The sequence below is a fragment of the Ambystoma mexicanum genome, chromosome 3q (assembly GCF_040938575.1).
Source record: "Ambystoma mexicanum isolate Mex_15411 chromosome 3q, UKY_AmexF1_1, whole genome shotgun sequence".
Classification (NCBI taxonomy): domain Eukaryota; kingdom Metazoa; phylum Chordata; class Amphibia; order Caudata; family Ambystomatidae; genus Ambystoma; species Ambystoma mexicanum.
Genome location: NC_090926.1, coordinates 751,019,050 through 751,043,238, shown reverse-complemented (window position 1 = coordinate 751,043,238; position 24,189 = coordinate 751,019,050). Strand labels below are relative to the sequence as shown.

Here is a 24,189-nt window from a genome sequence, read left to right as displayed (position 1 = left end):
AGGTAATCACCACAGCTGTGCTGCTTCAGAAAAATGTTCGGCGTCGGAGTCCTACGTCGATGTCGATACGCTGTCCCTCGAGGGCCTCTGTCGAGCCGACGTCACCGGATGTTATAAGTAGGACGCACGACGCCCGTCGCCTCAGTTGTAGTTTTTTTCCCAGAATGCGTGGCACCAATCTTCTGCCAGTATGACTACAGAAAGCCTTGCGGAAACGTAAACTGCAATCGCATAAGAAATTCTGTAGAGGGGCAGGCTGGGAGGGTGCAATGTGGAATACGTCGGAGGAACATCCCATCGAAAGAACGTTACCAGGTAAGAAAGTAACTTGTTCTTTGAAGGGATTGTGTCCTCCGACGTATTCCACATCTATGACAGACTCCGAAAGCAGTACCAACGTATGGAGGTGGGAAAAGAAATTAGAATTTTAGATTGCCCAATTAAATTGCAGAATAGAGGACCGCCTTGCCAAAGACCAAATCTTGCCCATGGGTAGAATCCAGGGAGTAGTGTTTTACCAAAGTATGGACAGAGGCCCATTTGGCTGCTTCACAAATGTTACGAATGGGAACACCCCTCTGCAGAGCAGTGGAGGCAGCCACACCCCTAGCAGAATGGGCCGTAAGCCCACCGGAGGTTCCTTACCTGACAAACGGTAACATTCAGAGATTGTCAAGATAATCCATCTGGACAAGGTCTGCTTAGTAACAGCTTGACCCAAACGCCTTCCAGCGTATCCTACAAAGAGCTGATCGTCCACTCTGACCCGAGACATGAGTTAGATGTAGAAACTTGAAACTCTCCTAGGATCCAACCTATGGAGCCTCTCCTCTTCCTTACCAGGATGCGGAGGAGGATAGAACGCCAGAAGAATGACCTTCTGGCTCAAATGAAATTCCGACACAACCTTCGGAAGAAAAGAAGGACGGACCCTAATGATAACCCTGTCCTTATGGAACACCGTGAAAGGTGGCTTGGCGGATAGTGCCTGCAACTCACTCACTCTGCGAGCGGAAGTAACCGCAACCAAAAATACAGTTTTAAAGGTGAACAGTCTCAAAGGACAAGAATCTAAGGGCTCAAACGGAGCTCCCATTAGGAATTTCAGAACTAAGTTCAAATCCAAACCAGGCACCTGCAAAGGTGACGGTGGGAACACATTAGTTAGCCCTTTCAGAAACTGAGAAATCAAAGGAATCTTAAAATAAGAACACCCCTCAGACGAGCACTTAAATATGGACAGCGCCGCCAGGTAACCCTTAATGGAACCCACTTGCAGGCCTTTGTGGGCTAACGAAAGCAAAAAAAGACAGAACCAGAGGAATGGCACATGAAAAAGGATCCACATTCTTTACCCTACACCAGTCACAGAATTTCCTCCAACGGCAACGGTACAGGGACTTTGTTACAGGCCTTCTGGCCGAAAACACCACCTCCATCACGTCTTCAGGGAGGTCCCAATCCTTGTACATCAACCTTTCAGAAACCAAGCATGAAGGTTGAGACTTGACCTCTGGATGGGGAACCCAACCCCCCTCCCGTGAGAGCAGATCGTCTCGGTAGGAAAGATGGCGTGGAGGGAAGATGGACCTGTCAAGAAGGTCCGGGCACCACGCTCTCCTGGCCCATGCCGGAACAATGAGGATCATTCAGGAACCAAACCTCTGTAACCTCTGCAGCACTTGCAGAATGACGGGGACTGGAGGAAACGCGTACAGTAGTGGAAAGGACCACTCCACTACGAACGCGTCCCCCAAGGCTCCTCTTGGAGGAAATTCCCACAAGCAGAATCGCACTTCCAGTTGACACTGGTGGTGAAGAGATCCACTTGTGGGGTCCCCAAAAGGGCAAAGATCTCCAAGAGAACCTCCTGAGCCAGCCCCCACTCGTGAGAGACCGTGCTCTGCCTGCTCAAAGCGTCCGCCACCTCGTTTTCGTCTCCGGCCAGATGCACTGCCAAGATCGAACTTTCCTGCTGGATGGCCCAGAACCAGGGCTGCATCGCCTCTCTGCACAGTGGAAGAGATCTTGCCCCCCACCAGTTTTTGTTGAGGTAGTGCATGGCCACTGAATTGTCCGTCAGAATCAGGACATTCTTCCCCTGCACAGATGGCAGAAAAGCCTTCAGAGCTAGCCTGATGGCCCTCAGCTCCAACAGATTGATATGAAGTCTGGACTCCGACAAAGACCAACGACCGCTAACTGTTGGCATGAGCTCCCCATCCCGTGAGGGATGCGTCCGTTCCAATAGTTACCTCCGGCCAGGGTAGCCAAAATGGAGCCCCCTTCATCAGATTGCCTTTGACGGCCCACCACAGAAGATCCCGGGCGACCGAGGGCGGTACCTGAACGGGATCCGACATCTTGCCGGAGGACTGCGACCACTGCATCTTGAGAGCCCATTGCAGAGATCTCATTTGCAACCTGGCCTCTGGCACCAGTATAATGCAGGATGCCATGAGGCCGTGCAACCTCAAGAACTCGAACGCCGGGAGACTCTGGGCACGTTGAAACTTGTCCACCATCTGCAGAATGTGATGAGCCCTCACCTGGGGAGGCGAACACTGCCCCAGGGATGTGTCGAGCACTGCTCTGATGTATTGGAGCCGCCGGGTAGATGTCAAGTGGGACTTCTTTAAGTTGAGGGAGAAGCACAGCCTGTGAAGGGAGTGGCAGGTGACTGACAGATGATCCAGGACTTGCTCGGGAGAGCGCGCCCTGATAAACCAATCGTCCAGGTAGGGGGAGACGTGAATCCCCCCTTTCCTGAGATACGCTGCCACCACCAACATGAGCTTGGTGAAGACCCTCGGGGCGGAGGTCAATCCGGACGGCAGGATCCGAAACTGAAAATGCGAGTCGCCAACCGCAAACCTCAGGTACTTCCTGTGCTTGGGATGAATCGGCACATGAAAGTAAGCATCCTTGAGGTCGAGAGACACCAACCAGTCCTGAAGTTGAAGGGCCTGGAGGACTTGAGAGAGAGTAACCATCTTGAACTTGTCCTTATTGAGGAGCTTGTTCAAACCACGCAAGTCCATGATGGGTCTCAATCCCCAGTCTTTTTTTTCGGGATAAAAAAATAAGGGGAATACCATCCCTAGTTCCTCTCCACTACAGGCACCAGTTCTATGGCGCCTTTCTCCAGCAGGGATTTGATTTCCTGCGCAAGGAGCGGATCCGGACTCTTGAAAGGAGCTTCCCTGGTGGATTGTCGTGAGGCCTCTGCCGGAAAGGAAGACAGTAGCCGTGGGCTAGGATCTCCAGAACCCACCCATCTGAAGTAATGGCACGCCATTCTACAAGATGCTGCGGCAGCCTTCCCCCAACCAGCGAACCATGGGACATGGCCTCATGACTGAGCTGAAGTGGCTGCGGCAGTGCCTGAGGGCAAAGAGGCAAATGCCCGAGCAGCTTTGGCACCTCGAGTACCTTGTATTCCACCTCTGGTACTCCTAAATTGGCCCCTTTGACTAGCAGCTCCCCTCGATCTACCAAAGGACAAGTAGTATCGAAAGGAACCTCCCCTCCATTGCTGTCCCCTAGCGCGAAAAGGCAGAGGTTGACGAACTGCAGCGCTCAACAACTTTGCTGCAGCTTTGGAGGTCTGCAACCTCTCAAAGCTCTCGTCAGCCTTGCTGCCAAAAAAGATGGTCACCATCAAAGGGCATGTTGAGAAGCCGAGACTGTACATCAGGAGCAAACGCGGACTTCCGCAACCGCGCAACCCTGCGAATCACGGTGCTCGCCGCCATGGACCGGCTGACACAGTCTGCCACGTCCAGACCCAAATGAAGGGGTTCACACATGGCACCCTTGCCATACTGAACGAGGGCAAGAAAACCATGCCATTCTTCCACTTCGGGAATATGTTCAGCCGCCAAAGATGCACAATTCCACAACGTGTGAGTGAATCTTGCCAAGGCACAAAAACAAAACGGAGTTGGCTGCCTTTAAAGCCATACCCCCAGATGAAAATACTTTCTTCGCCCAACCGTCGAAGCGCTTGTCGTCCCTATCAGGAAGGATGGTAGGGTACGCCGCCTGCTTCGCTGGGGCCATAGCCGCCTGCACCACCAAACTCTCCGGAGTGGGGTGCAAAGACAAGTAGCTGAGGTCGCCACTGGCTGGACGGTATTTTTCCGGCAACGACCTATTCACTGCCGGGAGACTCTCCGGAGCAATCCAAGCTGCCGCCACCCTTCTTTGTAAGGCCATATGAAATGGCAGCACTGGGTCAGTGAGTGGACCTTGGTCCAAAATATCTGTCAGGTCATCCTGCAGAAAATCCACAGGTGGAGCAGACCACCCCAACTGCTCCGTCACCCTCGACATGAGACACCTGTATGAAGACTCGGCGTGTGTACCAGGCTCAGGCCTGCCAAATTCAACCTCCGGGGAGGTGTCCAGACCACTGGCGTCATGCAAGGATTGACGCAGGTCTTCCATCTGGCTATGACCAGACAACAGTTCGTCAGGAACCTCAGGAGGGACAAACCCTTCCACATCTGACCCTTCAGCCACCTCTGAGATATAATCCAAAGGCTGTAATAAATCTCAAACACAGGCCTCACCGATTTGCTCAGGGACTTCCTCAGAGCTTCCACCGTCCTCCGGGGTACCTCCAGTAAAGCCTCCACAAAAGGCATTGACGGAATCCAATCGACGTCGAGAGAGGCGCCAACGTCTTCGACAACGGCTTTGAGGCCGGAGCCCCGAGCGTGTCCTTCGACCGCCTCGGCGCCGATGACTTCCTTGGAGCCGGAGCCTCGAGAGAGTCCCACGACGGACATGGCGCCGATGGTATCAATGTCTTCCTAGAAGACCTTACAGGCTCCAACGGTCTCGAGGGCGCCGAGGACCGGTGCCTGGAGCGGGCATGGCTAGAGCGATCCACCTTGTCCGATCGGGACCTCGACGGCTCCAGATGATCGCGCCGACCGCCCGAGTCCAAAGGCGTGCGAGCGGTGGCCCTAGCGCGTTCCTTGCCGGCTTCTCTCGAAGGCGCAGATGCAACAGAGCCCTGCGATTCAAAAATCACCATCATCTCCTTGCGAAATGCGTCCCATTCTGCCGTAGATGAATGCTTGTTCGGACAAGCTAACCTCCGCCTGGCGGAGTCCTCGGACGAGGAAGGTGACCGGTGAAGGGGCTTCCGAGAGTGCCTAGAAGAGGCAGAGGAATGGCGGGAACCACTCTGGGACCAAGACCCCCTGGACGTACGCCGATGCGGAGAGTCGCCCCTCGAATCGTCGGTCGAAAGCCCAGCGGATTTCGACTTTCGGGGTTTGGAAACCCTACCTACAGTCAGCTGCTTCTTATGCTCCCGCAAGCCCTTTGACGTCAAATACTGGCATTCATCGCAGTCATCGGCGGCGTGGTCCTCGCCGAGGCATCAGAGGCAGACGTTGTGCGGGTCCGTAAGCAACATCTTGGAACCGCAGTCCCGACACTTCTTGAAGCCCGACCGCGGGGTAGAAGACGACGAAGACATGATACTTCACAAACAACCAAGTTCGATGAACCGATTCAATCAGGAGAAGAACCGAGGCGCACCAAGATTCAGAAGCGAACACGTTCAAGGAAAAAACGGAACTGAGGCTACGGGCATCATGCGTCCTACTTTTAACATCCGGTGATGTCGGCTCGACGGAGGCCCTCGAGGGACAGCGTATCGACGTCATCGACGTAGGACTCTGACGCCGAAAATTTTTCCAAAGCAGCACAGCTGTGGTGATTACCGGTCATAGATGTGGAATACGTCAGAGGACACAATCCCTTCGAAGTCTATGTTTTTTCCATCCAAGCGGGGACGAAGGGTGGGCGCATGTGAATCTAAGCAGATACAATCATCAGAAATGCTTTTACAGTAAGTAATGCATGTTTTCTGATGCTTGTTACTCTGCTTAGAATCACATGCTGTGCATAGACTAGCGAGCAGTACCCGGAGTTGAAGGTGGGTTATGAGAAAGAACTGTAGTGAAAAGATGTCTTAGTACTGTTTGTCCCACCTGAGAATCAGACGTAGAATGAGTGACTAGGCAATAGTGTTTTGTAAAGGTGTGTACAGAACATCAGGCTGCCGCTTTGCAAATGAACTCTAGGGGAACATTTGCAATGAATGCTATGGAAGCCCCAGTGCCTCGAGTAGAATGCACTCTAGGCTTGAAGGGCAGTTATCTCTTAGCAAGCGTGTAGCAGAGTGCGATGCATTTGACAATCCACCTAGAGATAGTAGATTTGGAGACAGGGTCTCCTTCTCTACCTGCTTCCACTGAAACGAAAAACTGATTTTTTTGTTTTTAGTGGTCGAGTTCTTTCCATGTAAAACATGACTGCTCTGCATACATCCAGTGTGTGCAGGCTTCTTTCTCCCATGTTTGAGGGGTTCTGAAAGAACGTTGGTAGTTCTATGGATTGGTTCACATGGAACTTTGAAATTAAACCTATCACCTTATCTTTGAACTGTAACAAAGGGGTCTAGAACTGAGAGCGCTTGTAGTTCACTGACTCTTCTAATGGAAGTAATGGCTATGAAAAAGGCAGTTTTATAGGTGATATCTTTGAGACTTGCTTTATGCATGGGCTCGATGGGAGACCCCAGAAGTCTAGTCAACACAACGTTTAGGCCCCATCCAGAAGCCGGGTTAGAAATGGGAGGGTGAATTCTTTTTACTCCCTCCATGAATGCCTTAATAAGTGGTATCTTCCACCACAACACCTTTTGTTGAGATGTAGTGTAGGCTGAAAGAGCAGCTAAGTGAACTTTTAGAGTTAAAAACCAGGCCTGAGTCAAGTAAATGAGTCGGGTACAAACCGATATGGGTAGGTGGGCAGTTAATTGGGTTGATGCTCTTAGAATTGCACCAGATGACAAAACGCTTCCCCTTACTGGAATAGCAATAATGTCCGTTGGGTTTCCTTGCCTCTCTGAGTTGTCCATACATCTTTGAGGGAGCTGCAGGTGCCCGAACTCTACGACCTCAGGAGCCAGGCCGCGAAGTTCAGTGTTTACGGGCATGGGTGAAGTGTCTCCCCCTTGTCTTGCGACAACATGTTGTATGGGCAATGCAGTTTCATTGGAGTAGATAGGGACATCTCCATCAGATGAGCGAACCAGGGTTGGCGGGCCCCACATGGGGGCCACCAATATCATTGTGAATGATTCCTAGTGCATTTTGTTGAGTAGGGGAGTCGGGGTGGGGGCGGTGGGATGGAGGGGGTGAAGCGTAAACAAATGTCCCTGACCATGATATCCAGAGTCCGTTACCCTTGAACAGTTCTGGGGGTACCTGGAGGCGTAATCTTGGCATTGAGCGTTCTCCAGAGTTGCGAACAGGTCGATCTCTGGGAAGCCCCATTCTGCAAATACGTTGGAGACGATGTCTACGTGTAATCGCCATTCGTCCTCCAAGGGTAGTGGGAAATCTCTGCTGAGTACGTCTGCTAGAAGATTGAGTTCCCCTGGAACATATTGCGACAGCAGGAACATGTGTTTGAGAGCCCACTTCCAGATGTTCTGGGACCGTTTGGACAGCCCTGGAGGGTGAGTGCCGCCTTGCATGGCCGTGGTGCTGTCTGTGAGGATCAGGACCGTCTTTCCCTGCAGTTGTGTCTGAAAAGCTTTTAGTGCTTTGAATATTTCCAACAGGTTTATGTAGTTGGATGCTATGTCTGACGCCCAAACTCAGTGCGCTGTCTGTTGAAGCAGGTGAGCTCCCCATCCTGTGAGATGCGTCTGTAGTTAGAGTGGCCTCCACTGCAGGGTTGGTGAAGGATTTCCCCTTCAAGAGGTTCTCCCTCGCCCACCACCGTAGCGAGAGAACAAGGGCTGGCAAGACAAACACTAGGTCGTCCCATTGTCCGCTGGCCTGACACCACTGGCTGTTGAGCCACTCCTGCATTGGATGCATGCGCAAGAGCATGTGAGGAACAAAATAAATGCATTACGCCATCATTCCCAACAGTCGCGTAGCTTTGCGTACCGTCACCTCCCGATTGGCTACATATTGAGGGATTTGAAACAACATGTTTTTGACCCTCTCGTTGGAGGAGAAGACAATGTCGTCCTTTGTTCGAATTAGAGCCCCTAGGAACTGCTTGACCTGACTGGGGTCTAGGCTGGATTTCTTCTCGTTGATGGAGAATCCCAGGCTGAATAAAAGATCTATTGCCCTTTGGATATTTCACAGACATGTTTCGTAGGAGTCCCCTGTTATGAGCCAGTCGTCGAGGTAAGGATAAACCGGGATGGATTGCCTGCACCAGTGTGCTGCTGCCACTGCCAGTACCTGTTACGCTCACCTGGTATCCACAGGGACACCACCCAGCCCTGGTTGGATGATTTACACTCTCGAACCCTCTCCCGGTCCCTTGGTAAGGCCTCTGGCTAAAGATGGGTCTTCATATTGTAGACGGTGGATTCTCCGTCCTGCTCCTCGTGGCAGGGGCGCGTAGACGTGGGGGGCGAGCAGCGACCAAGTTACTTCACTGGTGCAAGCCCCGCCTGTGGGAATCCAGGCCTGCTGCGACTATGTAGGTTTGCAACTTTACAGTCTTTATATGCAGTTCTTATGTTCCTCTTAGTTCGAATAATAATGTCTTGCTTCTTTCCTTTTAGGTATGGAAAGGTATTTTGGAGTTGTCATGAAGTGTGAAGATGAGCATGGGCCGGTAGGCGAAAGCACGGTGTGCGCGATGCTGTCCAGTAAGTAATGCGCGATGCGCGGCACTGTTTTGCCTTTTATATTGCTAACCTGTGTCTTTCCATTCCTTGCAGGTTGCGATGTTACTCGCCGAGCGCCGTAATTTTCCAGCAATGATACGGACCAGGAGAGGACTACCCAGGTAAGAATTGTGTGGCTTTCTTCTTTCGGAAGGAAACGTGAGTAAACGCTTACTAATGCTGTCTTTCTTTCTCCTCTTTCCAGGTTATGGTATTCCAGGATGCATGCATTTCCGGATGATGGAGTTCGTACCTTCAGGTGAGTGGAACTGAAGTCGGCGATGGATTGAAGACAGGATACTGTTCCAGGTAAGTTTCGTAGTGTTCTTTCTCTCTCTGCAGGTCCTTGGTTTCAGGTAAGCTGGCATCAAAGAACTGGACACGGTGAGCGTTACGCTGCCCACAGCAGAATAACGCAAAGCATGTTCTGCTGTTTGGGTGTGGTTTAAATAGTCTCAGATAAAGTAGTCCAGGTAAAATAGTCCCAGGCCTGCCACACCCAAAAGACGAGACCGCATAGCTCAGTTCCTTGTAACTGAGCAATGTGTGCGCCTCCATGTTGGCTGAACCCCCCCCCCCCACTCCCTCCAAGTTAAATAGTCCCAAGTAAAAAGTCCCATTCTAATGTTGGTCTTTATGATGGTTAGGACTGACTCCAAGAGAGTCTTGGATGAGGTTTTAAGGCCTTTGACCTGGCCCTAACTGGAAGGCTGACTTGCCAATGAGGGCCAGGGGCAAGGGTCATGACAGCACTCCCTCCTCCCAAACCCCCAAGGCCCCTCTCACGGTGGCACTTCTGCCTGGTCCTGGTTTGGCTGGGTAATTCTGATGGAACTTTTTAATTAAGCGAGGTGCATGGATTTATTCACTAGGTTCCCATGATCTGTCTTGAGGGCCGTATCCCTTCCAATCTACTAAGTAGTATAGTTTGGATCTGGTGTATTTTGAGTCTAGGATATCCTTTACTTCAAACTCTGGTTCTCCATCAACTAATACAGGTTTTGGTGGTGGTGTAACCAAAGTACCGGGTTGTACCGGTTTCAGGAGTGATACGTGAAACACAGGATGAATCTGCATAGTGGGTGGTAGGGCTAATTTAACTGCCACTGGATTTATTATGGATTCAATAGAATAAGGTCCCAGATATCGGTGACGAAAGGTCCAAGTCCCTTTTATGGGCACATTTTTTGATGCGAACCAGACCTTGTCTCCAATTTGATAGTCGGGGGCTTTACTACGATGTTGGTGAGCAAATTTCTTTTGTCTGTTCTTGGCTTGGAGTAAATGTTCTGCTGCTTCACTTAAGGCCTGGGAAATAGTTTTATCTAGGGTTTTAACCGCTGGCATTTCCAAAGGGGTTGGGAGATCCAATTCTGAAGTACGTGGATGTCTACCATAAATAGTGTAGAAAGGGGCTTGTCCAGTGCTCGTGTGTAAAGAATTATTTTAGGCATATTCAGCTATCCATAACAAGTCCTTCCAATTTCTTTGCACTGGCTGCAACATGCAACTTAAGTATTGCTCGAGGGTTTGGTTTGTTCTTTTTGTTTGGCCATCTGTTTGAGGATGGTGACTCGTGGATAGTCGAATGTCAATTTGGGCCATTGAACAGCATTTCCTCCAGAAGTTGGATATGAACTGACTACCTCAATCTGAGATCAAGACCGATGGAAAGCCATGTAGCCGTATGATTTTCTCCAGGAATACTTTTGCTAAATTGGATGCATTTGGAGGACCCTTAAAAGGAATAAAGTGTGCCATTTTAGAGAACAAGTCTACAACTACTAAGATGGTGTTGAATCCTTGACTGGGAGGTAGATCTGTAATGAAATCAAGGGACAGTGTGTGTCATGGTGCGGGAGGAATTTCCAATGGTTGGAGAAGACCAGCTGGATTCTGCTTTTGGGACTTGTTTTGTGCACACACCCCGCAAGATTAGATAAATTGTATGTCTTTACGCCATGTGGACCACCAATAGTTTTGTTTTACTTTAGCTAGAGTTTTGGCTATTCCAGGATGACCTTCAATCAGGGAGTCGTGATAACCTGAAATAACCTGCTCTTGTAAATCTTTACTTGGCAAGTATAGACTGTTCCTAAAATATAGTAACTGGTCTTTAATGGTGTAATGTTCTCCTGGAGTACACCACTCTTGTGAGAAAGTGGGATCCATTAAGAGTTGGATCTTGTTTTGGAGTTCACCCTGTGTCAAAAAGACCCAAGAGTTTGTCTTCTGGAATGATGGCTACTGGATCTGGAGTTATGTATACTTTTTCATCAACACCGATGCGGGACAAGGCATCAGCCTTTCCGTTTCTGACTCCTGGCCAGTAGGCGATCACATAGTCATATTCAGCGAAGAAAAGAGCCCACCGCAGTTGACGGGATTATTGAGCCTTTGCTGTTTTAGGTATTGCAGGTTTCGATGATCAGTTATGACTGTAACAGTATGTCTAGCACCAAGGGATAGTGTTGCCATGCCTTGAAAGCTGATTTTATAGCCAAGAGTTCTTTGTGATAGCATAGTTGAGTTCGGGAGGTGAGAGTTTTCGTGACCAGAAGGCCATAGGGTGTAACTGGACAGTTCATGGGTCCCTTTGCGAGAGAACAGCTCCCATAGCCATGCTAGAGGCATCTGTTTCAACTATATAAGGGATGTCTGGGCGAGGATGCCGTAGAACTGGAGCAGAAATGAATTTTTTCTTAAGTTCTTGAAAGGCCTTCTCTGCTTCTACGGTCCAATGGAACTTTTTATTGTTTTTTCTCAATAGTGATGTAATTGGATGCACTATTTGGGAAAAAATCTGGGATGAATCGGCGGTAAAAGTTTGCAAAGCCCAACATACTCTGGATTCCTTTAAATGAAGTTGGTGACGGCCAGTTAAGAATGGCATCTACCTTGTGCCTATCCATTCCGATACCTTTTGGTGTGCGGATAAAACCGAGGAACTCCACTTCTGTGACATGAAAAGAGCATTTTACGAGTTTAGCATACAGTTTATGTTGGCGGAGTTTAGTAAGGATGGAGCGGACATGCCTGACATGGTCTTTTGTAGCACAATACACTAAGATGTCATCAATGTAAACCAGGGCGCAAACGTTGATGAACTCCCGCAAAACATCATTCATAAAGTACTGGAATGCAGTGGGAGCATTGCAAAGTCCAAAAGGCATTACCTGGTATTCATACAAGCCGTATTTGGTAAGAAAGGGCCGTATTTGGTAAGAAAGGCGGTTTTCCATTCGTCTCCTTTCTTCACTCGAACAAGATGGTACGCCCCCTAAGGTCCAGTTTGGAATAGATTTGGGCGTCTTTGACTTGATCCAATAATTCGGGAATAAGGTGCAGTGGATAACGTTTTTTTACTGTGATCTCGTTCAATGTGCGATAGTTGATGCAAGTCCTCAAATCTCCTTCCTTCTTGGGTACGAAGAATAAGGGACTGGCTGACGGTGATTTAGACGGGCGGATAAATCCATTTGCCAGGTATTGATCAAGATAAGATTTCAAATGGAGGTTTTCTGGTTCAGTAAGTGCATAGATTCGGCCACAAGGAATTTGCGCACCAGGTATGAGGTCGATCTGACAATCGTAGGGCCTGTGCGGTGGTAGAGTATTTGCTTGTTCTTTCTGGAACACGTCTTGAAAATCTTGGTATTCATTTGGTAGAGTACTAATCACACCTAGTACAATCGCCGCCGTACTGGGAGTAGCAGATGTACATAAGTCTGTTTTCCCCTTTTCTTGGTAATAACAGGTGCGAGCACAATCATCGGAAAAGGCCAACTTCTTGGCAGGCCAATCTATTAGAGGGTTGTGAGCTACCAACCATGGCATCCCTAAAATTAGTCGAAACTGAGGAGCTTTGATGAGATGGAATGCAATAGAGTCTCGGTGTCCATCCTGGCACAGTAGGGTTAGTGCTGCTGTACATTGGGTTACTGGTCCGGAAGCTATTTCTGTCCCACCAACAGTAGTAACTTTTTCAGTAGTTGGCTTAGAGCATAAGGGAAGCCCCATCTCGGCTGCCAGATCTTGGTCTACATAATTCCCAACTGCTCTGCTGTCTATGTATGCTTCGACAGCATGCATCCAAAACAGTTGTTGGTGATTGATCAAAATTACTGGTAATGCAAAGTGCGAGGTCTGTGGCTCATCCTTCTCGCTCGACAAGAGGACCTCTACGCTTGCCGGGCTTGGTAGTTTTCCGACTCCTTGTTATTATCTTCCTTCTCTGTGGCTCCAACAGTTCTCCTTGGTGGTTTCACTGAACATTCTTTAAGGAAGTGGCCTGATTGTCCGTAATATAAGCATAATTGCTGTTGCCTTCTCTTGTCTCTCAGTTTTAGTGAAAGGGGGCCGTACACCTCCGATTTGCATGGGTTCTACCGTGTTTCCCAATGTACGTGGAACATTATCCTTTGACCGAACATACACAGTTCGAGTGTCTAACCTTATCGGGTCCGCTTTTCGGTCTTGTAATCTGTGATCTAATTGCACCACAAGGTTGATGAATTCTACGCAGTCTTTAGGTGGGTTAACCACTTGAGCAATGACATCCTTTAGTTCCCCTCGTAGACCCAGATGAAATGGTGTGGTCCTTTTTTCCTCAGGCCACCCAGCTTCAACGACTAGTCTGTTAAATGTTGCTATATGTAAGCAAGTCTTGACTTCCTTGAAGGAGTGACAAAAGTTTGTTGTCTAATGCTTGGCCTCGAGTATGACGAGCAAAGAGTTTTTCCATTTCCATCTGGAAACCACCAAAGTCATGTAACAACGGGTCATCCTGACTTACCAATGGTACCGACCAATCCGCAGCACTGCCGCTCAGATATGACAAAACAAAAGTAACCCCCGCTTGGTCGTTAGGAAAAGCCCCAGGTCTGCAAAGGAAATGAAGACGACACTGGTTCATGAACGTTGCATACTTCTTGGGTTCCCCTGTAAATCGTTCAGGTGGAGCTAAAGGAACTGCCCCAGGAAGGGTTATTTGTACTGGATTGGTAGAATTTGGTACATGTGCTGGCGGAATGTTACCAGGCAATGGGGTCGGTCCATCCTGTGATTGGAGCAATTGTCTACTTATTTTGTCGGTACGATCCTTAGTAACAATCAAATCCCTCCTAAGAGCATTGGTTTCTTGCCTGGCTGAATGTACTTCAGCGCGTAACTGTCCCAACAACTGAACTAACTGGTCAGTCTATGAAGTCTCCATGACGCCCAGGTGGATAATATTATTGAGGCTTTGCATTCTGTTACGCTCACCTGGTATCCACGGGGACGCCACAGCCCTGGTTGGATGATTTGCACTCTCGAACTCTCTCCCGGTCCCTTGGTAAGGCCTCTTTTTAAAGATGGGTCTCAATATTGTAGAAGGTGGATTCTCTGTGCTGCTCCTTGTGGCAGGGGCGCGTAGATGTGGGGGCGAGCAGCGACCTAGTTACTTCACTGGTGCAAGCCCCCCCTGTGGGAATCCAGGCCTGCTGCGACTCTGTAGGTTTGCTGCTTTACAGTCTTTATATGCAGTTCTTATGTTCCTCTTAGTTCGAATAATAATGTCTTGCTTCTTTCCTTTTAGGTACGGAAAGGTATTTTGGAGTTGTCATGTGGTTTGAAGATAAGCATGGGCCGGTAGGCAAAAGCGTGGTGTGCGCAATGCTGTCCGGTTAGTAATGCGCGATGCGCGGTGCTGTTTCGCCTTTTATATTGCTAACCTGTGTCTTTTCTCTCCTTGCAGGTTGAGATGTTCCTCGCCGAGCGCCGTAATGTTCCAGCAATGATACTGACCAGGAGAGGACTACACAGGTAAGAATTGTGTGGCTTTCTTCATTCGGAAGGAAACGTGAGTAAACGCTTACTAATGCTGTCTTTCTTTCTCCTCTTTCCAGGTTATGGTATTCCAGGATGCATGCGGTGCCAGATGATGGAGTTTGTACCTTCAGTTGAGTGGAACTGATGTCGGCGATGGATTGAAGGCAGGATACTGTTCCAGGTAAGTTTCGTAGTGTTCTTTCTCTCTCTGCAGGTCCTTGGTTTCAGGTAAACTGGCATCAAAGAACTGGACACGGTGAGCGTTCCGCTGCCCACAGCAGAATAACGCAAAGCATGTTCTGCTGTTTGGGTGTAGTTTAAATATTCTCAGGTAAAGTAGTCCCAGGCCTGCCACACCCAAATTAGTCCAGGTAAAGTAGTCCCAGGCTTGCACACCGAAAAGACTAGACCGCATATCTCAGTTCCTTGTAACTGAGCTATGTGTGTGCCTCTATGTTGGCTGAACCCCCCCCCCCAGTTACTAGTCCCAAGTAAATAGTAGTAAATAGTCCCATTCTAATGTTGGTCTTCATGATGGTTATGGGCCTGGCGCCAAAGGTGCCAGGACTGACTCCAAGAGAGTCTTGGATGAGGTTGTAAGGCCTTTGACCGGGCCCTAACTGGAAGGCTGACTTGCCAATGAGGGCCGGGGCAAGCGTCATGACACTGACAGGCGGAGAGAATTTTACACAAAAAAGGGAAATCTACACTAACACTACTTTTCACACAGCTAAATCACTTTGATAGAACACTGTAAAATAGTGAAGCAAGTGAAGAAAACAAAGATCAGTAATAAACCAGTTTGAGAATAGGTAAGTAATTCAGGCGGTAGAACACAAACTACAGCCTTATAAAAGTATGGCCCTATACTTAAAAAGTAATTCCCTTGCTGAAGGAGATGGGCCCTGGTCCCCTAAGAGTCACATGTCCCAAAGGGAACCCTTTGCAGGGACCTAGGATTCCAAGTAGGCTGAACAAGTTTTGCCAAAGGCAACATGTAGGTGTAGGTAGTGAAGAACAAAGCAAGCAAACTTCTTAAGTGGTCCTCTCAGAAACCCACAAAATACGGGGATGTCCAAATGTGGATGCTTGGCCAGAATTCCACAGACCATGACCAGTCATGGGAGAGATAAGGTCAGGACTTTGCTCGCCTTAAACCCTATGGAGCGATGGAGGAGTGGGTGGGGGGGGTTTAGAAACAGGTATGTTAACTTGCCCCCTCTACTCCGATTGTGTCAGAAACCACTTGTAAGGCTTCTGAATCCACTGGACCCACTTATTATGTGTCTTGGTTCTGTTGGAAGTGGTCTATGGGTCGTAGGTGCAGAGGTCACTTTCGGCATCAGGATTTAGTTCCAGATAGTCAACGGTTGTGTGCCCTGGTGGGACAGGCCAGCTGGAAAACCCTGGCATGATTAATAAAGAACCACCACGATGCGGACTATCTCAGAGGACCCCCAGCACATTATGTAGGCAGGCGACAGCAATAAACACTGATCAGGGGAAAGAGGATAACCCTCTTTGCAGATACAAAGAAGCTGGTCCTACAAAACCTCTATTCATGCTGGGGAGCTGTAACTGCAGGGAATGGCTTCTTGTTTCACTAGTCATGGGTCTGAAGAGTCCCATGTCTGCAAACGGAACAGTGACTGATGCGAGATTGGTCAGTCGACAGGGTGGTTGTGAGACACTTCAGAAGGCTTCCAAGGACAATCATCAAGCATGGGCCAAGACCGGTTGTTCTCACCGGTCATGGGGTTGATGCACCAATGAAGGCCTTCAGGAGGTAAAATAATGGAGCAGGGCTTCACCAGGACCGTTGATGAAGGCAATACTGGCAGCCTAAAATGACCATGCACAGGTCTTCATCAGGATGCTCCTCTTTGAAGGGGCCTTGGCTCCAACAATGATCTGAAGAATGGCTGCAAGATTCTCCTTTTATCCTAAATTCGAGCTGGGGTCGAACCAGAGCCAACTAATGGTAAGGATCAGCATCATTCAAACTGGCAGGGACTGTCTAATCATAGACGGCCTGCAGCCACCACAACTGCCCAGGAACAGACACTCTCTGACCAAGATGTGGCCTAGGACATACCCAAGAGGGCACAAAGAATGCCAAAGTACCAAATGGCCAAAGGACAGGTAAAATTCTCGTGGCACGGACATTTTAGAGTAAATTGTACTCTATGGCATAATGTGGTAAAATGCAAAACAGCACGAGTAAAAAGTCAAACATGGTAAAAAAATATCCACTGCCACCAGCCCATCTTGGACACATTGTAATTGTAACCACAAAGTTACAAAAGAAAAGGTTATAAGGATACCAAATATCCTAAGCGCACTTCACTGTAAGGTATTGTGTGAAGCTTGACAAATACAGGAATTTCACTAAGGGAGACAGGGTCTCCCAGTACTGATATTTCCCCATACAAGTGAGCAAAAGTAAGGGTAGTAAAGCGGAGGGCTTTATTGGCCTACAAAAAGTTAAATCAGGAAGCAGACAATAGCAAAAGGATAGGGTGTCCCACAGAGGTCTCTGGGATGAAAGCAGCAAAAAGAAAATCTTTTCAAACATTGATGTTCAGTTTACTGATGGTACAGACCTGGGAGATGCAGTCTGTGTACAGTGGTTGCAGATCAGGTAAGGAAGACTACTTGGAGGCCCAACAATGCTCTTACTGTTTTTGGATGATTGTGCTTGCAATGTCAGGCCTGGTCTGTTACAACTGCTCCAGACCCATCATGTCCAGTCAGCCTGGAGACAATTGGCAAGGCTTTTAAGGTAGCATGGCCTCCTTGCGATCATCTATGCTTGTTCCATATTTGAGTGGTCTGGTGTCCCAGACACTGGCAGAGCTTACCAGTGAGATGATCTTGGAAAGGTGCAAACAGCCGATCTCCTCCACAGTGCTCTTCAGGTTGGTGTAGTCTTTACAGTTCCCAAGCAATTGGTCCTCTAAAATGTATGTGGTTCGACAAGGTAAGGGTGCAAACCCCACCAGCTCCCAAGGCTAAATAGGAAAGTTGTGAGCCAAGTGTGCACTTCAATTTCAATCATAAGAGGGAGGCCTTTCAAACCTTTGGCGGCTGCCACATTCAATCATCTAGGTGCTTCATCCCGGCTTTCATTCAGAAAATTGATTTCAACCAACATCCTTTCGCAACACATTGACACCAAGGTCACTTCCACGCTCTATCAAGCCCTCGACTCCTTTGGAGCGACGCAGCTAGATGGGCTCAAGGAAAAATGGGAAAAGGACATAGGTCAAATGGAACCAGAAGACTGGGTAGAGGCATTGATGTCCCCTAGAGAAATAGGCATAGACTCCAAGCTCAGGCTTATACAACTGAGGATCCTCCACCGCACATACTATTCACGCACTGCCATGGCCAAATGGGGGGGACTGGAAGACGGGACATGCCTCAGGTGCAAAACAGAACCTGCCACGTTTTACCATATGTTATGGGACTGCCGAGTCTTACAGGTCTTCTGGGAGAACTGTATCAACAAGATCGCAGCCACCCTGGCGACAACAATCCCCAGGGACCCCAAAATGATACTGCTGGGAATCCGAGGTGAAGTGGATCTCTCGAAATATGAAAAAATATTTCTGGCACTGGCATTGGGGGCAGGCAAAAGATTGATCGCGGCTAGCTGGGGCTCTGCCGACCCTCTATCCGTGAACCGCTGGAGCAATGAGCTGGACAGATGCGCGGCCGCGGAGCGCCGGATTTATAATGCACGGGGTTGCCCCCGCAAATTCGGAAAAATATGGGGTAATTGGTTGGACGCTAACTGAAATCTGCCGTTGAAAATAGACATGTACAGTTGTTAACCTGCCCTATCCCACACATGCCTGATGGCTCTTGACCCGAATGGGTTTCTTTTGCTTTTTGAAAACTGCCTTGCTACCATGATCTGATGTATACCTTTGATTCATGTTTGTTTTGTTGTTTATGTTCCTAAAACGTAATAAACAGATTAAAAAAAAAAAAAAAAAGAAAATTGATTTCAGGCAGAATCCATTAATTCTATTCACAAACCAGCCATACCTGGTTCTGGTTGCTGGCATCTCACTCTTTGAATCAGATTAAAGGCTATGACTACATATGGTCAGATATCGCCTACACATTCATAGCTATGTAACCTGGTGCTGGATTTTAACAATGGAGCTCCCTCCATCATCTCTGGGGCCCATATACCCTTTCTGTATTCCTCTTGCAGGTGGGAAAAGGTGCCTCTGAGGCCTCAGGACCGAGAGAGACTTGGGACCTTTTGGGTGGCACATCAGTCCCTGATGTGGGCTTACATCGGGACTCAAGACGAAGTCAGTAAATCAGTCCGATAAAAAGCAAACATTCAGAAGCCACATCTCTGAGGTAAAGTTTAGTATTTTCAACCCAACAATAACCCAGCTTCGATTGCACACAGTCATTGATTTACCATCCATGGGTGCTCTTACCTATGCAGATACTGCAAGTTGCTTACTCTTCCAGAATCCCCCTCAATGGGTTGGTCACGCGTCTTCTGTAAACAAAAAGCATTTACAGAACCGGATTAAAGGATAGCCCATGAGCGAAACACAAAAAACCCTTAGTGTGGGTGGCTCTGAACCTCACAACTACTAGTGGACAAACACAGGTCTCAGGATGCAGAGCCATTCATATTGTGCCGCCAATCACTCGACTAGCATTGGGTTGCGTGAACTAGGGGTTGGGGGTGTCAAGCAGCCTCATAGCTATAAGTCAAGGAGCGTGGCCTTGGACACAAGTCTAGAGAGCAGACAAAGTTTGAGTAAAAGTAGTTCTTAATCAAACAGGAGGAATTCCCATAAAGATAAACTAACAGAAGGATTGGGAACCAGCGCACATACATTTTGGGGGTGAATGGGGCACGTTCAGCATGGCATCGCTATCAGAAAAGCATTGAAAAGAGGCACTTTGTGTTCGTTACATGCCGTGTTAGAGAAATGTGGCAAACACACTGTCAGACTCTTCTGATGGATTAATGAATGCAAAGTTCTCATTTATATGCTCACCTGCTCTGCTTTTAGCTCCTCTCGGACGGCTTGTATGGTGTCCCGACACTCACTTAGTAATGCCTCGAACAGACGCTCTTTGGTCTCTTCGCTCTCCGCCTAAAGCAACAAAAACAGAGTCATCAAGTTGATATCCAACCAAAAAGCCTTCCACATTTGGGAATCATTCATGCCACAAGTATGAGTCCCTTGAACCCAGACCATGTATCAGGCATGCTACCCACATGAAACACTTATAACAGCAAAGTATCACTAGCAGGAAAGCCACTGACATGGACCACCAGAGAGGTGCACAGAGGCATCTTCAGCTCTAAAATCAGAAAGGCCCTCTATGGTACAATGGAGTAATCGCCCCAGCCATACTGCAGCACATGTTAGCTACCTCAACTATTGGCAGCAAAGAGATGCATTTACAGCCATGGGTCTGTTATGCAACTGGTCTGGACCACTCAAAATCTAGAGAGACTGATCCCCGTCACTGGAATCAGGCATTCCCTTGTGTGACGAATCATGGGATTCGGTCACTTCTTTCTGGGGGGAGCCTTTCCTTGTGAGACTAGGGCGGTGAGCCCGCAACGAGATATTCCCACCCTTTTTTTAATCTTACTCAAGAATCCAATAAAGAAATATCATACAAAACTAGAATCCTCCTACATCTGTTATTTTAGTGCCTCGACTGAAGATAAATATCCATCTGGTACTGAGACGAATAAACGCTGAGGAGTAGGAATGATTAAGAACTGCCTGACAATGGGATGAAGAAACCCAATGGAGTTAGGCTGAGCATAACACCAGCACAAAAAAGGCCTATTGCTGGAAACTGGGGAAACCTCAGTATGACATCATAAAAGTGGGAGGAGCGAAGCAAACATGGAGAGAAACATGGAGGCAGAGACGCAGGCCTGGAGGAACAGGTGCCCAAGCTGCACCTGTGTGGAGAATGTCTACCAAGAGGCAAAAAAATGAACAGGCAGCCCAGGAGGGACTGGTTCGTGAGAGGTGGTGGCCGGAAGGACCATGAGAGAAGGAAAAACTCCTCTGTGCCAATACCATCAGTGGAGGGGTATCCGGAGCGGTACCCGGGAAGGAACGGAAGCAGGGAAGTGAAGTAATCCCAAAGCGTGGTGGACAAGAGGAGAACGAGAGAAATCCTTTCGGAGCCAATACCACAATCCATGAAGTACGCTGAGACACACTTGGGAGCAGAACAAACGGAAACACAAGAGCCTTCATGCATCAACAAAGTGAATTCCTGAAGAGGGACTACAATCTGAATCTAGGAACGTAGCTAGAGATCCATGGAGAGGGACGGTTATAGCGACTGGCTTAACCCTAATAGGCAAAATAATAAGAGTGAGAATAACTGTGGGAATCTTCCCAATAGTATTGAGAATCATAAGAAGAGTGAGAATAAGTACGGGACTCTTCTTACTCATCCCAGTAGGATTAAACAGCATGAAAGACATGGTGTGATAGACAGCAGTATGCTGGGTGGAAAAAAACAATCTGAGGGACATCGACGCGTGAGGGATCTTGGGTACACTACACGTCACTTAGGGATAGTGTTACAGGCACGCCCATGACGACGTCCCCTTTCAATTCTCGAAAGGCAAGATGCAATACTCTGTGGTTACCACTGGATGTCAGACCATATGCACAGCATGTGATTCTAAGCAGATTAACAAACATCAGAAATATTATTACATTTACACAAGAGATGTTTTAAAATACTTAGCACATAGAACCAAAACACAAGATTACTTGTAGATACTTTTCAAAGGCCACTGCTTAGTTTGTAGTTGCTTGCGGTTACAATTGTTACAGCGTTTGAGACTAATGACAGTTCTACCGTACTATCGGTTATACCACGCACTGGTGCACAAAGATAAACGGTAATTGTATTTAGTTAGTAAAACCACATAAAATAAAGTCTTTTAGGAAAGAAAACAGTTGGTTAGTCAAACATTAGCAGAACGTACAGTTTTAGAGACAGTTTTGGAGCAAACTAACACTTTTAAAGTACAATACCTAACTAGCAGCAAAAGTCAGTTCAGAGAGGGTTTAAAGTCTTACGAAGCAGGGAAACAGCATAAGTGTCTTTGGATACTACTAGTATCTAGTTCAAAGATGCTTGAAGAATAACACCATGTCAGAGAACCTGTTGAAGGACTCTCAAAGGGGACACAAGCTGGCAGCTTGGGTAAGAGGTAAGTAAGAGTAACACCCTCGACACTTATGTGCACTCCAACGCTCTCGGATCAAGGTAAACAATACCCTTTCTCCCCACAGTACCTTAGGTTAGAAGAAATGTTTGTGGCTGGATTCTCCTCGATGTAGGCGCGCTGGACCCGACCTCCGGATTCCATGGTCTGGTGATGAAAGGCTGGACAATAGATGGGATCTCAACAGCAGCTAGGGAGGACCTCCGACACGGAATTCTTCAGCTTTCCTGGTCGTTTTGTCGCCTTTTTTGCAGCACCAACAAAGGACACAATTCATCCAGTCAATCTTCTCCGATTCTTGGAGTCTGCAGGAAGCCAGAGCAGCCAAAATCAATTTGAACAATGTCTATGGAGCTGAGGCACTTCTTTAGATAGCACGAAAGTCTTGCACAGTGTTTTAAGAGTTTGTAGCAAATAATCACTGTTGGGCCACAAGCTGTTAGGCTTGTGAAGGGCAGGGCTGCAAGCAACTCTGCAGAAAAAGCATCTACTGCAAGTCTCCAGTGAGAACAAACAAAGCTACAAACCAAAGTGTCAAGACAGTACCTTAGGTTGGAAGAAGAGTATACAGCTGGCTTCTGTTCTGGTTGCAGTCTTGCAGATCCTGGGTTCCTGGGTCTCAGTCGTGGGGACAAGAGGGAGGACGTCTGGAGGACTCCTGCACTGCAGTTCAAAGGACGGCGGCGGCTACGGGCTCTTTCCAGTTCAGCAGCACTTCAATAGCACCACTGTGGTTCTTGGACACTTGATGGGCTCCCCTTGCTTCTGGGGTCCAGCCATCTGTTGAGGTAGCTAAGCCTTGGGTCGTCCTGCTCCGGGAGGATCCTCAGTATCTTCCTGGAGCTCAGGTCGGCTTAAAGACTATGCACTGGATTCTGGTTTTCCTGACCCCTGGAACTCAGTTTCAGCAGGGAGAGGTGTTCCAGCACAGTTCGTCTTGGGGTCAGTTGGTTCCACCAACCCAAGGGAAGAAGTTGTCTGTTTCGGGCTTCTCTAGTCGATACGAAATTGGAGCTTCAGTACTGCAGTAGGGCTTCACCGGGCAGTTCAACGGTGCAGCAAGTTTCTCTTCCAGTTTCCTTTGTCGGATGTTTCGTCCAGTGGTCGACTGCCTTTTGTTCAAGAGACCTCGTCTTTTATGCAGGTTTTTCCCATTCATGCACAGCCTAGCTGTCACTCATACAGTCGGGTGGCTGACCTGGAAGGACAGCCAGCCAGCCAATCAGTACTGGGTGCATTCAAGCCCGTCAAAGGCAAAATGAACAAATGAGTTAAACCTGGTTTGGCACGCAGGTAAAACCCAAGAAAGACCACACAAGCAAGAAATGGCACAAAAAGAAGACTGGGGCCATTTTGACCAAATGGGCACCCATGGGTACATTACTGCAGCTGAGGATTCAGCCTGCGGTAAAAAACGCACAATGGTAGGAAAATTAAACCAGTGCCACCAGTCATTGATTGTAGTGAGGGTAACATAAAAAATGTCACATGAGTAAGTAGGAAAAGGGGCTACTAAGGGACCCACCAGTAATTCCACATAAGATGGGGTGTCCTGGGACTACGTAGGTAAAACAGGTATGTAAAGTCAATTTTACTTAACTACTCTTTGGAACAGCAGTTTACCCAAGAGAAGGTATTTAAACCTTATGAGAAATCCAAAGGACGTCTCTGTGACACTGCACTGAAGGTGCTGTGTCACACAATACAAAAAGGTAGATCCCTATGGAGTTTGTCCAGACTCCAAAATCAAAGATAAAACAGAGCCCAAATCAGATCAGAAAATACACAAGGGAGTGAGAAAAAGGTCTCACTGACTCCAGGATAGAAATTAAAAGTCCTAAAGTCCAGCAAACGAGCTGGGGGTCTCTAAGGTTGAAAACACACACACACACACACACACACACACACACACACACTAAGTAAATACACTTTTATACTAACCAATACACATGCAGAATTATTCACAATACTTTTTAAAGGTGTAGCTGCTCGCGGTTACATTTGATACAGAGAATGACACTGACAGTTCTACAGTATTATCGGTACTACTGCGCACTTGCATAGGATTTACAGATAAACAGTAATTGTATTCATTTAGCAAAGTCACAGCAGACAATGTATGTAGGAAGGAAAAGTATGGTTATTCACACTAGAGTAATATTAGACGTTTTAGCAACACTTTTCAAGGCTTCTCCAATCCCCAACTAGCCATAAAGTCAGTGTAGGAGTAGAATGAAAAGTCCTATGTAGAAATATATATGATATGATATTTTATTTATATCGCACTCATACACAATTGTTTCAGAGCACGACAAAGCAAAGTGAGTGGGACAAGGAGAAACAAAAACAACAATCTTACTAGGCCCAGTGACATTAAGAACACCCAAGTGCA

General features: G+C 47.9%; 1 protein-coding gene across 1 annotated transcript in view; it reads right to left on the bottom strand.

Moving 5' to 3' along the window:
* Positions 1 to 24,189, bottom strand: part of SRP68 (signal recognition particle 68) — a 405,645-nt gene that overhangs the window by 155,153 nt on the left and 226,303 nt on the right. Inside the window, exons 9-10 of the mRNA XM_069654716.1 lie at positions 19,576 to 19,674; positions 19,000 to 19,064 (exon numbers count right to left, since the gene is read on the bottom strand). Coding sequence (XP_069510817.1) covers positions 19,000 to 19,064; positions 19,576 to 19,674 — 164 coding nt within the window. The remainder of the gene's footprint in view (positions 1 to 18,999; positions 19,065 to 19,575; positions 19,675 to 24,189) is intronic.